General features: G+C 42.4%; 1 protein-coding gene across 18 annotated transcripts in view; it reads right to left on the bottom strand.

Moving 5' to 3' along the window:
* The window catches only part of unc80 (unc-80 homolog (C. elegans)), a 67,251-nt gene extending 49,465 nt beyond the window's left edge, over positions 1 to 17,786 (bottom strand). For 17 of the 18 annotated variants that reach the window (XM_023965051.2, XM_023965054.2, XM_078933097.1 and 14 more), the window contains exons 1-15: positions 17,369 to 17,786; positions 17,157 to 17,205; positions 16,734 to 16,890; positions 14,673 to 15,016; positions 13,240 to 13,363; positions 13,096 to 13,160; positions 12,752 to 12,882; positions 10,360 to 10,633; positions 10,135 to 10,269; positions 7,818 to 8,034; positions 7,518 to 7,658; positions 4,188 to 4,453; positions 3,781 to 4,104; positions 2,788 to 2,919; positions 2,412 to 2,559 (exon numbers count right to left, since the gene is read on the bottom strand). In XM_023965051.2, coding sequence (XP_023820819.1) covers positions 2,412 to 2,559; positions 2,788 to 2,919; positions 3,781 to 4,104; positions 4,188 to 4,453; positions 7,518 to 7,658; positions 7,818 to 8,034; positions 10,135 to 10,269; positions 10,360 to 10,633; positions 12,752 to 12,882; positions 13,096 to 13,160; positions 13,240 to 13,363; positions 14,673 to 15,016; positions 16,734 to 16,890; positions 17,157 to 17,205; positions 17,369 to 17,460 — 2,599 coding nt within the window. In that variant the 5' untranslated portion in view covers positions 17,461 to 17,786. The remainder of the gene's footprint in view (positions 1 to 2,411; positions 2,560 to 2,787; positions 2,920 to 3,780; positions 4,105 to 4,187; positions 4,454 to 7,517; positions 7,659 to 7,817; positions 8,035 to 10,134; positions 10,270 to 10,359; positions 10,634 to 12,751; positions 12,883 to 13,095; positions 13,161 to 13,239; positions 13,364 to 14,672; positions 15,017 to 16,733; positions 16,891 to 17,156; positions 17,206 to 17,368) is intronic. The other variant, XM_078933127.1, reaches the window with a different exon arrangement.
* Positions 17,787 to 21,538: the final 3,752 nt, after the last annotated feature.

Genomic DNA, 21,538 nt, shown 5'->3' on the forward strand with positions numbered 1-21,538 from the left:
TCCCATATTGTGAAAAAACACGAAATTCGCCATTTCTCTGAGTTCGCCACAAAATGGCCGCCAAGCTGTAGGTCGTGTGGCCATCCCATAATGATTTCAAAACTTCTTTGGGATATCTCCAACACATGTGTTTTGGTTTCGTAACTGTATTTCAAAAAAAATTTTTTTGGCCCCATAAGCGATTTTCGGCCCATTCATTTTTTTTACGGGAACGCTCGCTGTGATGTCATCGACTTCGGGGGGGTGACGTTCTCTTTGCCGAAAATTCATTTTCAATTTATCCCAGATGTGTGCCAATTTTGGTGAGTTTTCGGGTATGTGGCGGGGGTCAAAATTAAGCTCAAAGACGATATAGAAGTTTTTGCAGTCAGGTGGCCTATGTATTTCAATGCGGCCTGTCTTTTACTATAGGCTGGGCATGTCTGTTTGGCTTTAAACCCGGCTTTTGAGGGCTTTTTGGGGCTTTTTTGTGTTTTTGTCGTCGTTTTTGCGACTACAATTTTAACGTTTGTGCGATGGTGTTGTGCGTGTGTGTGTGTATTTTTGTTGCGTTACACAATTGTCGTGTCGTTTTGTGCTTTGGGCGACTTTTGACCCCATTTTTTGGCGTTTTGACGCGTTTTTTTGACGTTTTGGACTTTTTGAGTGTTCGACCCTCGTACCAGTTACAATATGGTCCTTGCAGTCTATGACTGCTGCGGGCCATAATTAAACATAAAAAAATGAAAATTGGTTTAGACATTTAATAAAGCTGAATATTTAGTTATTTTGCCCCTCTCAAATGTGTGGAATCTTAAAAATGTCATAATTCTTGTTTTTGTGTTTTCTTAATCCAATTTGGTCAATGCTGTCTCTAAATATATATTTTTAAGATTATAACCTCCCATTACAATTACATCAAATTAATTTTCCTGTTACTACCCATGTTTGACCTCAACAAAATTAGCTAGAGATGTCAAATTTGATAGCTTCTAAATATAGCACGACTTTTCACCTCCTTTAGTTAATTATTTACATCTTTAAAGCATATTTTCATAGTAGTATTTTACTAACAATTAACTGTTAAAACTCCGTATTTGCTAATGTAATGCTATAGAAAGAGAAACTTGGATTAGACAAAAAGCCTCTGTTGCAGGGGCGGAGGTACAGGGGGGACAAGGGGAGGGAGCCCCCCCCCCCGCATAAAGGACTTGGCCCCCTGCCCCAAATTTTTGAGTCAATATTAGTATCATTAATGACAAAGATTAGGGCAATACAAGCTTCTTTAAGCCTTGCAAAACTAACAAAATAAATATGTTTAATTAAATATAAACAATAATATTAATAAAACGATCAGTTTCATAAAATTCTAAGCTAAATTAAAAAAAACAATCTAGCAAATTGCACCAAATGCTTTGGTGGATTCAAAATAAAGATAACCTGGTCATTTCATAACTAGCGATAGCCCAAAAACAACGTAACTACAGTAGAGCTCCTCTCACTGTTTAAATATCTGATACTTTGCTATTTTGCACACGTGCTATCTGGGTTGCTATCAACATTTTTTATACCACGGTCCGGGTGAATGCTTGATTCTGATTGGCTGCTGGGTGTGGATTAAAAAGTGATAATGCACACCTAAAAAAGAAGCTCCGGTCACATAGCTTAAGTGTTCTATATCATTGTGCTAGCTTCTTTATAACAAACTTTCACTCTGATGCTTAATTTAACCTAACATGACGATCAGCATATATATCGCTTTCCTTTCCTGCTACAGGTCGGTGCTGGCTAAGCGACGCTTTGTCACGTTAGGAAATATAACAAGAATTAAGTACTAAAAACTGACTGAGTATTCAATTTTTTTCTAAGTTACCATGGTATAAGCCGGTTAATAGCCGTCTACGTGTGCATTATCAGAAATTAACGCACGCCGTGGGAGCCTGAACTATCTGACGCAAAGCGTCAATAATGCACAATTTGACCCCCAGGTAATCAAAAATTTTTTTAGGATAGTTAGGATTGCTTTTTTATTTTTAGTTTAGCTGGAAAACTCACAAAGCTAACATGTTCACATCAAACATGCTAACTATCTAAAAAGGATTATGAGTTTTTAGACTAATAGCTTTAGTGAATACAAATGCTAATTTGCTAAATTTGCCGACAAACAAGCTAAAATTCACACAAAACTAGGATGCTGACACATTTTGATGAATAAATTGCTACTATATGACATTTTTTGGCTAGTTTAATCAAAATATATTTATACATATTTTAATTCATTTTTGTATCCGTGCCTAATTTAAGTTATATATTATGACATTTAATATTCACTAATTTCCCGCCAAAATGTCTGAATGTGTAAGTATGAGCCTCTATATGCCTGTGGTTATGTTAGAGGACAGTCAGCCTACTTACAAACACCACATACTTACTGTCAGTAATGGGCTCCATGCAGAAGCCCAGCAGTGCATGCAAGAAGTCCACAATGTTATTCAGGGAATCTTTGTTGACATACTCGCGCATTGTTTGGCGAAATTGCACCTTGTCCAGTTTGTACAGGTTGGTCAGGCAGTTCTGGGCCTAAAGACAATACAGTTCTGAATTATGAACATCACAAAAGCTTCTCATATGGCAGATCAATATGTACTAAAATAGAACTGCCGCTTTTACTCACTGGTATAATTTCTCTTCCATTAAAATTAATACAATGAAGAAGTGGTTTGATAAAATATTTAAACGTAATAAATTGTGTCAGCTTTAAAGAGAATGCGGCTCATACTGAGGTTTGCCTATGGGTGAGGGGCTAACCTGCATCCTGAGACGATCTCCAGACAGCCCTCTGTGGCCCTCGCCACACCCGTAAGCGCAGCCCAGAGACTTGACGATCTTTATTAGCATGGTCAAAGCCAAGCGGTGGGTGCTAAGGCCAGAACCCTCTTCCTGATCAGGACAAACAAGAGAAAGCCAAGCTCCATACTTCTGTTTTTAGGTATCAACTAACTGATTTCTGTAAAGACTTGAAAACACTGACTGTATATGAGAACTGGATTGAGTGACCCTTCCCACATCGAATTTCAAATGGAAAGTAGGTACCCTTTGGCTCCAAGAAGTCAAAATCCAATAGACCTCCATGCAGAAATAAACAGCTATACTCAGATATTTAAATCATCACGATAACCATTCTTGCTCTTCTACATTTTTCTTTTCTTTTTTTAACAAGGTAGCAGAGGCTCAGGGGGTTGAGCAGGACGGCCAATGATTGAAGGGTCAGCAGTTTGATCCCCACTCCCCCCCAGCCAACTGTCATTGTGTCCTTTGGCAAGACACTCCAGTGTGGCTCCACTGAATAGGTATGAATGTCCCGGGATGGTTAAAATGGGTCGTAGGCGCGTACTGGCAGCCACGCCTCTGTCAGTCTGCCCCAGGGCACCTGTGGCCACATCAGCAGCTCACCATCACCAAGAGTGAATGAGAAGTGAATGAATAATGGACATTTTAATTAGGATATTTTTTTTCTGTAGTGTAAGTTATTCACGTTATAAAATGACCAATCAGATGCCTCAATATGCGCCCAAATCCAACGACTGATTGACAAATTCTCCCGAGCTCGCTTTCAAGTTGTAGGGGTGTGGACTACCAACAAGCTCACTCCTGATTGGTGAAAGTGGTTGCCACAGAAACATTAACCCAGACCAGCTCTGCTCAATCACTGCAGAGCTGGCTGACTTTTTTCGTTGGAAGTCGCTTTCCATGTGTGATGTCACACTCACCAGTTCTCATATACAGATGGCTAAAACACACCTTTTTGTCATTGTCCTTGTTATTCTTTACATCATCCTTGCTCCCCTGCCCACTTCCTCCTCCACTTCCTCCCCCGCCTCCATCCCCTCCTCCGCCTGCTCCTGCAATTGGCCCACCCCCCTGTGCGCCTCCTCCAAGACCCTGCACCACAGACTCTTTAGCGCGTGCCTCCTGGTTCTCCTTGTTTTCACTCTTGGACATTTTCTTGCCCATGTCGGGCACCACGCCCAGCTGGAGGAGACAGTCGATGATATTGAGAGCCACGTCGCAAATCCTGGAGCTGATGTCGTGGCTCAGGACGGCGTAGAGGGCTCGGAAGACGGCCTGATTGACGCAAAAAAGGATGCAGTGAAGAACTTCCCAGCTTCTCATTATCGTTTTTTAAGGTGGGGAGAGAGGCGACTCACAGCGAGATCCAGCATGCCATTTTTCAGCACAAAGTTGTTGGTTCCCTCAATGTTCTCGCCCTCCTCCAAACAGGAGTAGTTGATGCAGGAGTCTGTGAGGCTGCGCGGCAGGTTGGAGCACACCAGCGGCTCAGGGATCTCAGGAACCGTGACAGGGTTGCACAGCTTCTTCATGTGCTCGGTGAAGAAGTCAGCGTAGCCCACGTTGAAAGACGCCACGGTTGTGTTGAAGGCTGCCATGGTGATGGTTGAGATCTGAGATCGGACTTCAGAAAAAAAGAAGAAGCGTTTGTGTAGCAAATGCAAAATGTTGTTCTTTAAGTTGAATTATTTTGTTCTTAAAGTATATAATCAGTATTAACCAATCCGATTTTTATCACTCGTAAGTTCCTGCACAGGTGCTGCAGGATTTTGGGTCATAGACAGGAGCCTCCGTGTCTCTTGCAGTTTCCTTGAAGCTCGTCAAGGGACGTTATGGAAATGGAACGTACCATCGTCGTGCATGTGATAAATGTATGGTGAAGTATTTGTTGGGATAATGTTAGCTGCAGGCACTTATTACATGCGGGTGATGCTGTCGTACGGTGTCCTTATGACACACTCTTGTGTTTTGAAAGATACAACTACTGGCTCCTTACTGATTGAGCACTAAATGCAGCATTCACGCTGCAAATGTATGGAATAATTTCTGTCCCGCGTTAACCCGAGAGGGAGGAGAAAAAAAACAGGGGACCTGATTTATATTAATCGTCTCGATGAAATAAGAAAAATATCATAAGGTCCAGGAGAACGGTTAGGATTAGGCTAATAACAACATTTAGCTTCGCAATGCCGCAATGTGCATCTTGGCTGCAAGTAGATATGTGGGAATAACATCAGCCTTTATTTAGTCTGGACACGATTGGAAACACAAATTCTGGACTGCGAAGCAGCATTCTGCACTCAAAAGACGCCTTCGCCAGCTCCCACATGGTCCCAAAGCTCTGCTCAGAGACACAATTCTCGTGGGTCCAGCACCTTTTTCTTTATCATTTTAATTAAGCGAAAGAATGAGCGGTGTTGAAGAAGAAAAAGAAAAAGCCGTTTGACAGATTGCTTATTTTCATTTCATTTTTGAGTCAACAAATGCAGCTTTATTTTGAAAATGAAAAAAAAGAATTTCTGGTATTGACCTTCATTTAGTTATGCAACAGAAATGCTTCCATACGAAAAAGGGGCACACACTTATCACTTGAACAATTCTCATGAGCTGCTTGAAGAGTGCACAGAATTTTGGGGAATCCAAAAATGAAAAATCCTGACGACACGCCTGTGTCTCACCTGCTTCTGCCTTACTTTCCCTAATATGTCGTTTAAGAGTACTGGAACCTGTCGCCTGCAGCATGTCTGTAGAAAAAGATGGGGATGAACATTTTCACTCTACGCTCACCGAGTGGTCTACGATCTTTGATCTTTACTTTGGGCAATCTGCATACCCCGTACAGAGTTGCCCATTTTTGCCCGCAGACAGCCCGTGTCTTTAAGAGTAGCTATAAGTAAGCTATTTTTGCAAAATTTCTGTACTTGTTAGCTTCTTTTGAGTGAAATGGATAGCCAGAGCAAATGTTTCTAGGGTTTTGTGAAACAAAATGCTTTCAACCCTCATATTTAGAGAGGACGCTAAAAATGTCAGCAAAAATTAAAGTATAGTTTTGCTACAGGAAAACAAAACTTTAAGCTATGCCTACACTGGCCCATGTGATGCATTAAAGAACACGCTAAATGCACATTCTTAAACAAGCTTTTAACATACGGTGTTCCCAACGGACTGTCACTACCCAATACTAGCCTATGTACTCAAAATTGGAAAAGACTAAGTGCGAAATGTCATGACAAATCTCCACAGCTCCATTCCGATATATGAAAGACTTGGTGTCTTATAATTCTGACAAGGCACAAACCACAATTATTAATTTTATCCGTCATAATTACTTTTCAAAAGGCTGACACTTCTGTGTTTTGAAAAGGACACTACCCAAACGTCACTACCAAATCCAAGTCCCTGATTGGTCAATTGGTCAATGATTGAACAGGTTCATCATATAACGCAGGTTTTGCAGGTCGAGCCCGAAAACGACTTAAAAAAAACGACTTAAAAACTTGTGTAGCAATGCGTGACCAAAAATTACAATTGCAAAAAAATGTAGTCAAGCTACCTTGAAATATTTTTTTTTATTCTTCAAGCTGAGCGTGCTCAGATTGTGTGTTGATACAATGCCTGCTGTGCTTTGTTGGCTCATTTTGGCATTACTCACATACTTGCTAGTTCTTTTCTTATTCTATGACTCATTAGACTGCTTTTATATTATTCTTCTCTTTATGAAAGCCTCTTCTATAAATCTATCTTCCTTTTATTGAGCCTTTTCTGAACATAAATGGTTCGTATTATTTTTGTTCTTTTACTTTCAAACATAATTCTATGGAAACGTATTGTCTTCAACAACAAAAAAGGGTGTTTTTTGTTCTAATTTTTTTGTTTATTCCATTTTTAAAAAAAGGGTGTTTTTTGTTCCAATTTTTGGTGGTTTTCACAAGCATTTCCAGTAAAAGATTGACCCATTAAGTCGGACCGAACCATACTTTTTTGGGGCCCCTGGTGGTTGTAGGTCCATAGGAAAAGGGAATGGGCCAGTAGGGGCGGAGCAACCGTGGGAACCCTTCTGATTGGCTGAAGGTTATTAGGACTCATACAACATTAAATGCTTTGCTTAGACGAAGCAACAAAAGCCAAATAGAAGAAAAAAAGAGGTGCTGGATGAACTCCATCGTTGCTGTTTTCAGCTTCACCCCCCATCCGCCATGATGGTCCAACTCACCTGAATTCCCTGGACCAGGGGTCACCGACCCCGTTCCTGCTTGTTTTGTATTTGCTGCTCACCGGGATCAGGTGTGTTCCGTCAATTAGAACTAGGCTGATTCAATCCAGCTAATCAGGAGGATTACCCGCAAAGCGAGCAGGGCTGTAGCCCACAAGGACCCCTGGCCTGGACCATTGTAAACCAGACCGGACCGGACCGGACCGCTAAGTGGAAACAAGGCTATTTTGGCTTTTCAACTATTTTTTGCAGGTCATCTTCATGTTTTGAAGTTATAGCCCAATCTGTTTGTAGTTCTTCAAAAAATTAGCACAGAAAGTCAAATGAAAAACATCATTATTTTTTTGAATACAACAGGCTTCCATAAAATTCCTAATTTTGATCATTTTAGATCAAGTCATTATTGCGAGTCTAAAATAAAAAAAGTGGTCTTTTATTTAAAGGGCTCATGGCTGTACTCTTGTCCTCTCCTTACCCTCTTTGACCACATTATCGCTGTGGCTGTTGGAGTGGTCGGGCATGTCCCGGAGGAGGGAGTGGTGGGAATGGGAGTGTTTGGCGCTCAGGCTGTCTGCATCTGCGGCCGTGTCTGTGCTTCCTCTGCGCGTGAATTTCCCTGGCAACAGAATAAGCACTCAAACAGCTGATGGCAGATCTTTCCAGCATAATGGTTCCTGGAAACCTTCCCGAAGCACCAACATGCATCACAGCTCGTTGAAGGGGAAGAAGAACAACGTCGGCACAGATAACCTCAAAAGGATGGCATCCTGCCTACCCATGATGGTGGCCTGCCAGCCCCCACGGTCCAGAGCTCGCCGGTCGTCCCCTAAACCAGAGAAGCTGCCAAAGGAGAAGGTGCTGCGGGTGGGCGAAACGTCAAGGTGATCCTCGTGCAGCAGGAAGGGAACGCCCATTCGACGCTGACGCTTCTTTCCCGTGTGATGAAAAGGAATCGAACCTTTTCTCTCGCGGTCGTCACGCCGGTTTTTGAACTACAACGGAGCCAGAACACAAGAACTTGATCAAATGATTTTACGCGGAGAACTATGGAATGACAGAAGTGCCAAAATATTTAAAACATTTTACCTTCAGAAAATTAAAGAAATGTTCCCAAGAAATTATTCCAATAATATAATATTATGTTATTACATAGGAAAGAAAAATATTTATTTATTTTATTTGTTCATTTAACAGAGACAGTGCACAATAAAAGCATAGCTGGAAAGCGCCAGAATTAGCCCAAAGGCTATTTTTCCAACTATTTTTTCTCTTTTAAATGCAAGCCTTGTATTCAGTTAAAAAAAAATTTTATAAGAGAAAATATCCTTTAAAGAGTTACCACTTCAAAAAAAGGGCAATTTGTTTAGAAGACAATTTTTACATTTCTCAATGGATGATTGAATAAAAAAGTGTTTTCATGCCACATTTGTCTTAGCTATTATTGTCATAATACGACAATTTTTTCTTGAAGTCACAATTTTCCCCTCACTTCTTGCAATTTCTGTGTTTGCAATAATAAATACGTTCTTAATGTAGTTTGCTTTCTTTTGTGGCCTGTCCAGCATATTTTCTACTTCACTAATGCAATTCTTTTTCAAACGTTTTTTCCCCGTCTCCTCCGGATTCACAAAAATTTGAATTATGAAATACTCAGAAATGCTCATTTAAGCTTCATTTTTGGAATAAATGTAACAAAACCGGTTTCGCTGTATTTTCTTTCCTGGCATAAATGAGCTGTGTATTTGACGAAATGGGCCATATGTTGATGGTGAGCAAAGCCCGAACCAGAAGGAAATGGAGCATTGGAGCCTTCGGAGGAACTTCCTCCACCCCCGGGCTGGTAGGAGGCTCCTGTCGCCTACAGACTCCCGTACTTACACTCCTCCTACCTTCTTCATGACTCTTCCTCACTGCCTTCACTGAACACTCTCCTCTAGATACATTGATGGGTTGTATGGATTATGCGTGAGCTGCTGATCCACCCGGATTTGTATACTCCAGATCGATTAAGGAACGATTCCTTTGAACAATTGAACTTTGTATATACCGGATTTCCTGGATTTTTTCCTATTCATTTTGTCACATGTTTGGTTTGTTTTGTGTGTCGATTTAATACAAGGTACCTACCAAAAGTAAATCTTTCAGTCTCTGCCTCCTCTGTCCTTGAACCGTTCCTAAATCTTCTAAATTAGTCCATTATTCTTACCAATATATACATTTATGCTCATATTAGGTTACACTTATTCGCCGGTTGTGATTATACCTCTATCATAAGAACATGGTAAAAACAAAAAAAATAAAAGATTTTTTGTTGTTATCATTTTGCCCGTATGTCTTACATTTTTTGTCTGCTTTTACCTTGTAAATTTCAGCCAATTGAATTTCACTTGTTGCCATTTCATCAATAATCAGTAACTTTCTTATGTATTTCCTTTGAAATATCAGGCTTGTATTTTATGGAAACCTCACAGATGGATTTAATATAAATGATGTCAATTATTTATTAAGAATAACATGGTTCATTAGGCTAAACTCTAAGCTGAAGCTAAGCGATGGAGGACATGTTAACAAAATGAAGCTTAAAATGGAATTTCTGAGTATTTCTTGATTTCAATCGTTGGGAATCAGGAGTAGATGGAAAAAGTGCAGAGTGTGTATATTTTTGTGACATAGTAAATACGCTGGGCGGGGCCACAAGCTTCCTGTTCCGCCACATCCTGGTGCATTGTGGACTTCTGGGTCCATGTATGTCTTTGTTTTCTTCGTCCAAACTGGCATTACCCTCCATTTTTTTTTCGCACTGGTAATGTTAGGTTGGGGTGATAGCATGTAAACAGAAAGCTCTCAGTAATGGGAGAGGGGGGGGGGGGCAGGGGTTGCTCTGCTCCAACTGTCCCACCCACCACTTAGAACACAACTTAGGCGAACTTTTAATGAACTACTGCTACTATGTCCTAGAGTTTTTTTTTGCACTTTCTTTTTCTTTTTTACTATTTTTGCATAATTAGAAGCTGGAAATCTATAAATCAGTCTAAAAAACTCACCATAAAAAAGGAAAGAAACAGAAGGTCATGTTAATGTCAGCTTCTGACCTTCTTGAAGATGTTCATGCCGAGGTCAGTGGACAGATCGGGAACTGCCTGGCGTCGCAGGTTGGTGAGGGAAACCTTTGCAAACGTCTCCGTGCTCAGAGATTTCTCCTCTTCGTTACACTTCAGACTCATGTCCTGCAAACAGGAAGCAGTTCCCTTAAAAAAAAAAAAAAAAAAAACTAAAAAAGGACACCCCCTCCACACAGACAGGTCAACTTCCGGTACCTGAGTCCTGTGCGTATTGACCAGCGAGGGCGTCGCTGCCACCATGGAGCTGCTGCGCGGGCGTGGCAGGGGCGTGACCAGCGGCTCCGGGGCGCGTTCAGGCCTCTCCTCCAGGATCTGCCTCAGCCGCTGCAGGTAGTACATCAGGGACCAGTGGACCCCCTCCTCCGTCCAATGCGGCTGCAGCAAGCAGCGCAGAACGGCCACGTCGAAGTAAGTGGCGTAACGAGCCTGCTGGGACGGCGAAGACGGAATGCCGGCGGGAACGGACGTCCTGAAAAAGACAGCTAGTCTTAGCTTGTGGTCATGAGAATGACAGAGCCTCTCTTGACTCAGTTGAGGTCAGAGTTCACGATTCATCAAGGAGAAAGAGAGATCGCACAAAAATGGACTTGGTTTCACCAGAAATAAACTTTCTGAAATCCTGCATCTTCTATAGCATTTTAGAAAAATATATGTTTCGGTTTGATTTCTTCACATTTTTGATATTTTAAGCTAAAGTTAAAACAAAAAAAAATGGCTTCAGTATTTCACCACAACTGCAGTTCATCTCAGTCACAGACAGGGGGGGTAATCCTGTTTCCCATTTTTCAATCACAAGTTTGTCATTTAATTCAATTTTGATGATTAAAAAATTGTGTTTTTGACATATTTTTGTGGCAATCTCTGGTGGTGGAGGACATATAGTATAACGAAAACCAAGCTAATTGCATTTCTTAGTGTATCTTTAATAATCGTTAGAAAAAGAGCAGATTTGTGATTTCGAATATATGCTAATGTTAGGTTGCGGGTGTGAGGGGCTGTAAGCTAGCGGGAAAACATACAGCTCCATTATGGGTGACCAGAATGTGGGGCAGGGTTGCTTCATGCCAACTGTCCCACCCAAAACTCCCGATACTCAATAATACTCAGATTCATTTCATTATCTGAATAATTTAATTGTAAAAAGTGTTTTAAAAAAAAGAGGGTGTCATTACATACAGGATTTTGCAGCTGTTTATCGGTAATAAAAATCAGGAAATTTGTTTTTTTGGTTAATTTCTATATCATATTGTAGATTTTGAAAATAAAAAATCTTTAAAGTCCCTCTCCAATAATCCATTGATGTATTTTCAAAAAAGAAGACATACATCGATCTATCTGCTCCGGATTTAGCACAATTTGGAACAAAAAGAGACTCAGAAATGCAATTCTAAGCCTAATTTTCTTTACATGTGTCCTCCATAATCCGAAAAACGACACAAGAACACATTAAAAAAACACAACAAAAGTACATTTTCATCACATTACATTTTTAAAAAAAAGATATTAATTCAAAACAATTTGAAATAATAAACGCCTCTGGTTTCCTGTATGACATCTAGTCGGTGGTACACGATTATTAGCAGATTGAAGATTTGAAAGGGAAAATGTGGTTTTGGAGGGGCAGACCTCTTTATATTTTGGAGTTTGAAGTTAGAGACGAACAAAGTTGTTGCTTTTTTATAATTACAAATGATAATTCACAGGCTTCTCTTGTAACATCAGGGGGCCGCGGACTCCCACCATGATTCCTCATTAGGAATGCATCAAAGGAGCCTGCCAAACAAGGGCAGAGAGGCCCTTCAGCACCGTCAGGAGTGCAGCAGGCGGCCTACGTGAGTCCACTATAAATAAGCTGGAATGAAGGTCAGCGCTCGCTGCAGAGCGTGTTGAGCACTGCAAACTGTGGATGGGGTGGGGGTGGGGTGGGGGGGTTGAGCAGCAGGAGAAGGCGCTCAATCCCGCCTCCGCTGTGACGGACAGAGCGGGAAGCTCGATATCCCTTTGAATCAGTGGATCGGGTTGCACGTTCGCACATAGTCGCCTGCCGCTTGTTGTGTCAGGTTGCCGGGGCGCCAGAGTGACGGCAGCCGCCCCGGAGCGGTCTGAGAGGCAGCGGCTTATAATCTACGCAGTGAGACGGGAGCGGTTGCCATAGAAACTGCCTCAGCATCAGCACCGACGACAGAAGGGGGGGGGGGGGGGGGTTGTGAGAGGGGAGCCGCATTGATGAATGAAAAATGATCTGCAGGAAAAACAATCCGAAGGCAGACGAGAGCAGCCCGGCGGTGAGTCGCGATCACAACAAGCCTCGTTAGGATAGGATGGATCAGGGTGATACAGGGAGCCCGGTTGGTGCCACACACATCACAAACAGAAGCTTATATTTGGCTGTTTGGTGCCAGAGCAGGGACGCTGCCAGCGTCAGACATGTGGCACGTTACTTCTGCACCATTACCCCGATTATGTACCCGACTGCGGTGACGCTCGAAGGAAGACGAGGCCGCCTGAAGAGACGGCCGCACTCTGAAACTCTCAACACTTCCCCACGCACGACAAACCAAAAGCAAATGATCTGATCCGCTCTCACTTCTTCTTGAGGGGACCTTTGACCGGTGGCTGGGAAGGGCCGCCTTTCTCCACTGAGTTGCCACGGCGACAGCTCTGCTCTCCTGCAGTGGGGGAGTCTGATTGGGCGGCCTCGCACACCACCTGAAAGCCCTGTGGGTTGGACATGGACAGATCAACAGGAAGGAAGGAAGGAAGGAAGGAAGGAAAGGCGGTGATAATTACAGCTGATGAGGTTGCCATGGTGACAAGCTAATGGATATTTGCAGCCGCCCCCAGGAGGGGAAACAGATAAAGCCTCAGAATCGACACGGGAAGCAAAAGCTGATGGGATTTGGGCCAAAAAAAAAAAAAACAATCGCTCACCATGGGACCCGGGTTGCCAGATCCACAGGGACTGCACTGGTTGCTGATTGGGGAATTCCTCTTAGCTGCAGAGACAAGCAGAGCTGTTTCAAAACCAACACCTCCTTGCAGGGATTTGAGAGGGATTTTCGTCAATCCCCCCACCTGTTACGATGTGTCTGACGGGCTTGATGAGAGCCGTGAAGGCGGGAATGTCCGGCTGACGGTGCTCCCACATCGGCTGCCATATTACCAGGCCGCTCGCCAATCGGAAAGTCAGATCCGACTCCTAGAAGACATAAAAACACATCAGTGTAAATTATCTAGACATTTACCTATCACATCGGCATTTCACTTCGAAATAACTTCAACTACCCCCCCTCCCCATTATTATGGCTTTTATTCTTTTTTTTTTGGGTGTTAAACATACCCAACTGGATTTTTGACATAAACTCAATAAATCATTGGAATATTGTATATAGTTTAGTGGAACTTCACCTCATTTTTCATCTTTGCTAGGATTTTGGATTTTATACTTTTTATTTTTTATTTTTGTCTCTACATGCTTGATCTTTAAATGTTTGCTATAAAAATAACTACTTGGGATTGATTTTCTTACCCAGTTTCAGGTTCATTGTGAAATTACTGTGTAATACATCGAAAATGCTCAGTTAAAAAATGAAGTTGGGTTCGTACAAGACACATGGATTCCAAGCAATGCCTCAAAAAACTGTCATTGACATAAATTATTAGAGCAAATTGTGTAATAGAAGAAAACGCTCAGGAGGCCCCGTCCTGCTAAGGTTCACATCACCCTCGGCGAAGCGCGCTCAAGTAGCCGCTTGTTAACAAGTTTTGGGCTACCGTGTTCAAAACTTCCCACAAGGCTACGCAGGTTTCTACGGCCGTTTTCGGGCTCTACGTACGAAACGAATGTCCATTGAACCATGTTGCAAGCTAAACTTTGAGCAATCGGGTTTGTTGGTGGCGAATAGACGACGTCCCCTTTAATTAATGGAAGACATGCCAAATGTTTGATAACTTATCATGGAGGAGACATGAATCTTTACATTTTGTGTGTGGTTGGAATCATATGACATCTAGTCTTTCATGAATAGAGCTGTGAAGGAAAAAGCCTGGAGCAAGAATCACAAGATTTGTACAGCTTCAACATTTGGCACCAAGCCTCCTCCAACTGTCGGTGGTGGACATGCGCTAGAAAGTAGTATTAAAAGAAGAAGAAGCTGCTCCCTGCTTGTCCAGTGTGAGCATAATGGGCTAAACGCACCAGCAAGAAAGCAGATTTAGTGTAGCTTTAGAGTTAAAGAAGCTTAAATTAAAGTTTTCGAAAAAGGACAAATTCCTCAAATATTTTATGTTTGCCTCGCTAGCTCTATTTTGGTTCAAAGGCACAATTGATTTAAAAAAAAAGGTTTTTGATATGCAGTAAATAGTAAAAAAAAACAACAACAACAAAGCCCCCCCCAATTGAATCAGCCCCGGGCCCCAAATAAACAAAATCCACCCCTGCCTGCTCATGTTTATCAGGCAAATTGACAATAAAAACAAAAGTTCAGATGTCGGCTGTATGTTTGAACCTTAATGCGATGGATGAGCGGCGCCAACAGGAAGACAAACAGCTCCACGGTGGCCATGCTCTTGTGGAAGAGCTTGGCACGGGCGTTTTCGTCCTCCTCCTGAAGAGAGCTGCCGTGGAGAGGTCCCGACCCGATCAAAGCCGAGCCCGGGCTGGAGCCCGGAGCCCCCGGCGAGGATCCCTGGTCCCCAACTGGTTGGAGGAACGCGCTGCTTCCGCTGCCGCCTCCGGACCAGCCGTGGCCCAGGCTGGGTTCATGGTTGCACTCCTGCGCGGCGTCCAGCAGCATCCAGTGCAGAGTGTGAAGCAGTTTGGTCTCAGCCACGCCCAGCTTGTCCTGGTGGCCTGTTGGAGGTTAGATATGTTTTTCCTCTGAGCTTTGAAAGCACCCACAAGTGCATTTGTCCCTTTTTTTCTGCTCTAAACATCGAGCTAACCTTTGGATGGTAATTCAAGCTTCATTATACCAAAGGGGTTGTTGGACTTATCACACATTTCCACATCCAGGTGTGTTGCCATGGCAACCTCGTGTGGAAAAAAGGTGTCTGTGTGGGACTTTAAATGTTAGTCATAAATATTTTTATGAGAGACTGCGTTCATCAAGTGTGCGACCAATTCCTTAAGCAAAAAAATATATATAAAATAAAATCGTATAGAACTTGTAGTAACCATGGCAAAACGCGAAATTTTGAACCATGTTTGTTTTTTCAATAATAATTTTTATTTGGCACTGGTATATGTGGATTCATCTCAAAGATCCACAAAAAATGGAGTGACATTCAAAAAATCATTTCAGGAATTCTTTTGTACTTTTGTAGAAATTTGAATTTGGGCATTTCTGAGAAGCTCTTGGTGGAACCTAAACTTAACTATTCAACGCTGAAGATGTTGCTGGTGACAACGAAATAACACGTACTCTTTGACCGTTTACACGATCAGCGTGAATCACATTCTCACTTGGAGAAATGCGACTTTTCGTGCATAAAAGTGCAAAGCTGCTTACGTCGATGTACGTTAATTGCGTAAGCACTTCGCTACTGCAGAGTGTCTGGAATCTGCTGGAGCAACATTAATTGCCTAAATGCTTGAAGAGTCACGTAGTCAAAGGAATGTCAACACTAGAGCTAAAGGATGACGCCCCCAGCGCTGCTGCTACGTACATTTTGTGGATTTTCCACATGTAAAATTTCAGTTTTTCGTGATACATGTGTGATATACATAATTCATAAGTGTGTCTTGCGCTCGCCATTTATCGATGTGCTCAGATGTCCGTCGAAGGTTTCTAGCCGACGGGACTTCACGTGAGTTCGGTTTTGAGCTGTTCAAAGTTTTTGGTCAGTTAAGAATTACGCGTGTTTTACGTAGTTTTTACGTTATTATTACGTACATATTACGCAATTTTGTGTGATTTTTAGCATGGACCACTAATGAATAACTTTTATATCGAGTATACGGCGGACATTTAACGTTAAAATTATGCAATCGCTAAAAAAAAATCACGAATGAGTTGCATATACAAGCTGGCTCGGTTCATGTTCTACGTTGTTCTTTGCGTGATTTATTCGTACATATTTTGGGTTTTAGCTTGTTTGATTAGTGACACATCTGTGATAATTTTACGTAAAAAAAACAATTTTTCTCCCGTTTTTCACGCATATTCGCGTATTACCAATTTTTATCCATGCAATATGTGCAAAATGTACCTAGTGTCTGTGTGACACGGCCATAAAGCTCCAATGTACAACATTCCTGTCAACAACAGGCAGTTCGTTAAATTATTTGACAAAAAGAGATCTTGGATTTTGTTGCCATGGCAACATTATCCGTAAGTCTGATTCATGCATTGATGCAGCTTCAATCAGAGGTTTGTTCTTGTACGTTCAAGGTGTTGTTAGACTTTTTTTCTGTATCTTTTCATCTCATTTGTAGCCCTTCACTGTGGGAAACACACGTCTTTTCAAACATGTTTGTCTTTCTGTAATCTGATCAGCCGGTACCCAGTGGAGGATCAGGACTCTTCTGCAAACAGACGACCCAGATAACGGCGCTCACGCCTCCTCACCCAGTTTGTTCCTGTTTGACAGCAGGATGGAGGTGCAGTGGAGGACATGGGGCAGCGCCGCCTGAACCAGCTCCCAGCGGGAGATGCTCTGGATGGCTTCGGACAGCTCCCGGGAAAGTCCGTGCAGCTTGTTCTCCACCAGCACCCGCTCGAAAGACTGGCGAGGGTGGAAAAAAAAAAAAAAAGAATTCAGGTGACAGGGATTAGACAGAACGTGCTTAATGTCCCACATGGTGCCAAAGTGGGTAAAAGCCTACAGCACTACAGGATACGATCTAGAAGATGTGCCATTATGGATATGAGTTTCCAGGAGGGGAAATCCATTTGGTAAATGTGAAAAAATCATTTAAAAAATGCCCTGCAGGTGCGCAGAGGTAAAAGAGATTAGTGGATTATGTTGATCCACATCAGGAAATGACTCACCACACATGATGCCTCATATTGTTTCCCCAACTTTGGACGCAGGAAAGCGCTGGGAAAAGAAAGAAAGAAAAGGAAGGGATCAGGTAAAAGACAAGTGTGACATCATCTGCTTCTCATTCAGAACTGGCCAGCTTCCCCCTCCGTTTGGTCGGATTTAGCCCTGAGAGCTGCGGCAGCGACGACAAACACCTGTTATGTATCAGAGCACCGACCTGGTCTGGCTCCACAGGAAAGTCTGGATGGCGAACGGGATCCCCTTCCCGCACTCCGGCTCGTTCTCATCCAGGCTCTTCCTCTTCACCATTTTGGCCCGGACCTGACGGCTCCGTCTCTGCGCTCACCCCCCCTCCACCTCCACCACCACCACCTTTAGGGAGCGATCAGCTGCTGGCTCTCCACCTCCGCCCCCTTCCAGGTGACGGAGCGAGGCGCGCTCACGACATGTTTGCGTAAAATGGCTGCAAGTGGCGACCGGCGGCGGAGATGGTGACGGAGGGAGGAGGAAGATCAGATGGGGGGCGCTCTGATTTCAGCACTTCCGTCACCGGACAGCGACAGCTGATTGCCCGAATTTATCGGCGCCTGAAGACGCAGTGCGCAGCCGCGCCGGTCGGTCCCCCCAAAACATCTGTGCGCCGCCGCAGTGGCCCTCATCCGGACGGCGCGTTCTTACCGGGCTTTGCGCATCCACTTATCAACAGGTTGGACCACGATCAGTCAGTGGATTCTGGAAGGAAGCCAATTTACTCCCCAGAAAAATGAACATATTTCTATCTGGGTGATTCTCAGAATCAGGTTTACCTCAAAGATTTTCATATCAAAGACCCACTCCAATGAGAAAAATAATCTGGGGGTGTTTTTAACACGTTTTTGTAGCATTTCTTTTCATGACGGAGGACATATATTAGGAAAATTATGCTTAACATTTAAGTATTTCTTTTCTCAAATCGTTGTGAATCAGGACCGGACGAAAAACGTGCAGTATGAAATAGCTTGTAGATGTGACGTAGCACCTACAACGCAGGCCACAATATTCTAATGCAGCCACGTGTAGTCGTCTACATCCATGTACATTTTCATTTTCTTCATCTGAGCTGGTTCAAAACTGTACAGCTGGATAGCTTCAATACCGCTCGCCATTTTTGTTACGCCATCAACGTAAATACGCTGATTCTGTCGCAGATAGAAGCAGCTTTGCACGGTTGTGCACTAAAAGTCGCGCTTCTTCGATTCACGTTCATTGCGTGAAATGTCAGAAGTTACACTGGGACAACTGTGAGTACATGCGCTAGTAACAGGTAGGGACAGTCCAGAGTGAACACCCTCCTAATGCTAAAAGTGCGATCTTGAACACGCATCACATGGTGTGTACGTAGCATTACACACACAAATTATATTTACTGTTGTTTAGAGACAATAAACATTTGTCTTCGTTAAATATATTGATTCCTTTTCTTTCTCTTGCTATTTGATGATCTTTATTCTAGCAACTGTACACATATGCCTATTTTTAGCTAAAATAATAATTAAAAAAACTGGATGAATTCTTGATACAAGGCTGAAAAAAAAGTTGTATTGCACAGAAGATGGTGATGATGAAGGTGATTACCAAAGAACTGTAAGACTTTGCTTCAACATGTTTCAGAGTTATTATGATAATCTGATTGTCCTGATTTTAAGGGGTAGCTTCTCCCACTATGTCTCAACAAGAGTACGATTTAAAATCACTTTGGACACATTTATAGTTAAGCTTTCTTATTTCTATAGTCTGTAAAAATATATACCAATATCATCTGACAGTAAAAAAAACAAAACACATATATATTTTTTGCATATTTTATTAAATGTATTGCCAAACTGCATTTATATACAAAGTTCTAACCTAACAAAACTCTTGTTTTTTTTAAACAATTCATTCATTTTCTAAAACCATTTTGTCCCATGATAGCGTCACAGGGCTGCTGGAGCCTATCCCGACCACCCGTGGGTGAAGGAAGGAGACATCCTGGACAGGTCGCCATTCTGTCCCAGGGCCACAAATCACACACACATGCACACTCAGATTCACACCTTAGGGCAATTTAGAGTAACCATTTATCCTATGAAGCATTTCTTTGGATGGTGAGAGAAAGTCAGAATCCTTGCAGAAAACCCTTGCATGCAAACTTGAGAGCATGCAAACTCCACACACAAAGGTCCCCCATTGATGTTGTGGTTCAGGTCGCCCAGCTGGGACTTGAACCGGGGGCCTTCTTGCTGTGAGGCAAGAGCGCCAACCACTAACCACTAAACAAGTCAGGTACTACGGTAATTCCCAAACCATTTCCTGTTTTCTGACAGGCAAAGACACATGTAGGCAGTTGTACACTGTCAGCAACGTCCCTTGGTTGTTTTTTTCCTGGAAAATGCCCAAACATGTCTTTGGAAAAGTCTTGTGGTGGGTGTACAGCGGATCGCTCGACAGGGACTGGCATCGTCACCGAACTGTCTCTTCTTGGTACCCGGTGGTATCTCTGGTGATTGGAGTGGGCTTCAATGGTTCGAAGATGGTCCTCCTTTTTATTTTTTTTTTATTTTTTTTAAGGGATGTCATTACCTTGAGATCAAAAACTAGAAATGTGGAGGAAACTCCAAATGTGCTGCTGTAGCCACATTTTGTACATCACCTCTTTAAACTTGGCTTCACCCTTTGCTTCCAGATTCCCAAGGATTCCTAAGCGAAATACCTAAATGTGTTTTGAACATCAGCTGGAAACATCTGGGTATGGTTACAGAGTTCAAGGGTCACTTCCGTGAAGATCTCAGGTCACGAAACGAGTCTGAATCCCGCTGTTTAAACTCCGTCTGGCACATCATGGGCACAAACTGTTTGGAAGTGCAGTTCGTGGACGCATCTTCCAGGAAGATGCTTTGGCTTGATGCTAAAAGGAACAAACAACGATCCAAATATTTTTGATCACGTAAATCAGGATAAGAATAGGACAAGTAGCAGAAATAGTGTTTTGGGAACTTTTCTGACAAATACAAAAAAACTCCCTTTTTGCAAGTCTTAAAATTTCGAGATGGTGTTGAAAAACTGTGTCTAAATGCTTTAAAACAACTTGTAGGGACTTTCAGCATTCCTTTGTTTAAAACATTTTTTTTTAACAATGTCTGGTTGATTTAAACAAATGTCTCAACTTGTGAGCCGTCAGGTTTGCCTCAGAAGAAAAAAAATACTGGGAGCAGAGAGAATGGAATGACAAAACCAGGGGGTCAATGTGTGTGGTCGGATTTATGAAGGTTAAAGGTCGGGATACCGCTCCCCTATAAGAGTGTGTGACCAGAATGAAGACGAGACTCTTGTATCTGTCCGGGTCTTCCACACTATTCTTTGTTAAATACCCAGTATGATGAAATTTGGGTTTTTTTTGGTGTTCTTGTGAGATTTTTTTACTGATAATGGAGAACTCATAAAGAAAATTAAGCCCATACCTACATTTTTGAGAATTTTTTTAATTCAAATTGTTGTGAATCAGGAGCAGAAACGAGTACCGGGCCCTCCCCGACCTGCTCACACCCAGGTGTGCATAGAGATAATGGAGAACTAACATATATGTGCTGTAACTGTTTGCAATCCCTAAGAAGAGATATGGAGATTTTAGCTTCCACATTTTACCCAAAAAGCAACGGTGGAAGGGAAAGGGGGTGGGGTTGCTCCGTAGCAACGGTTCTCGCCCATACCTCGGAGGCGAATTTTTTAAGGAATTACTGCCACTCTGCAGAAACTGTCCTGATAAAAACAACATCGATTTTAGCTAAAAATGGCATAATCGTAATTAAAAGAGCACCAGGAACAATCCTTCAGGAGATCAAAAGATGATCGAGTGGGTTTGCTTAACCCATTTCCTGGGATTTGTATAACTCAAAACAACAAACGAAATAATTATCTGAAGATTTCTGCTTCTCACTTCCTGAAACCTCTGCCGTCGTGGCAGAGCGGTCAGGCAGAGCGGTCAACATCTTAATTGGAAAGCCCACAGGTTTGGCTCCTGTCTAACTTTCCCGTATGTTGAAGGGTGTTAGACTATGAATCCCACAGCGCTGCTGATGGTTAGAAGTTGGCATCAGTGTTTGGCAGCAATAACCTAATCGTTGCCATCTCTGCTGTATTAGTATGTTTACTTTAGAAGTGTCAAACACGCATCGTGCTAAATTTAAGGATTTGTAATTATTGCATTAAACCAGTATTATTCAACTGGAGGGTTTTTCATTATTTCTTGCTTATTAGCAGATTCAAAAAAAACTTTTCATTTTTTTACTTTTTTTGTTTTGTAATACACAAACCATATTTAAAACTGAAACACATCTGTGACCCAAAAATAATCCTTGTGTCCCCTTTG

This window comes from Oryzias latipes, chromosome 2, assembly GCF_053564925.1.
Source record: "Oryzias latipes strain Hd-rR chromosome 2, Olatipes_Hd-rR_3.1".
NCBI lineage: Eukaryota > Metazoa > Chordata > Actinopteri > Beloniformes > Adrianichthyidae > Oryzias > Oryzias latipes.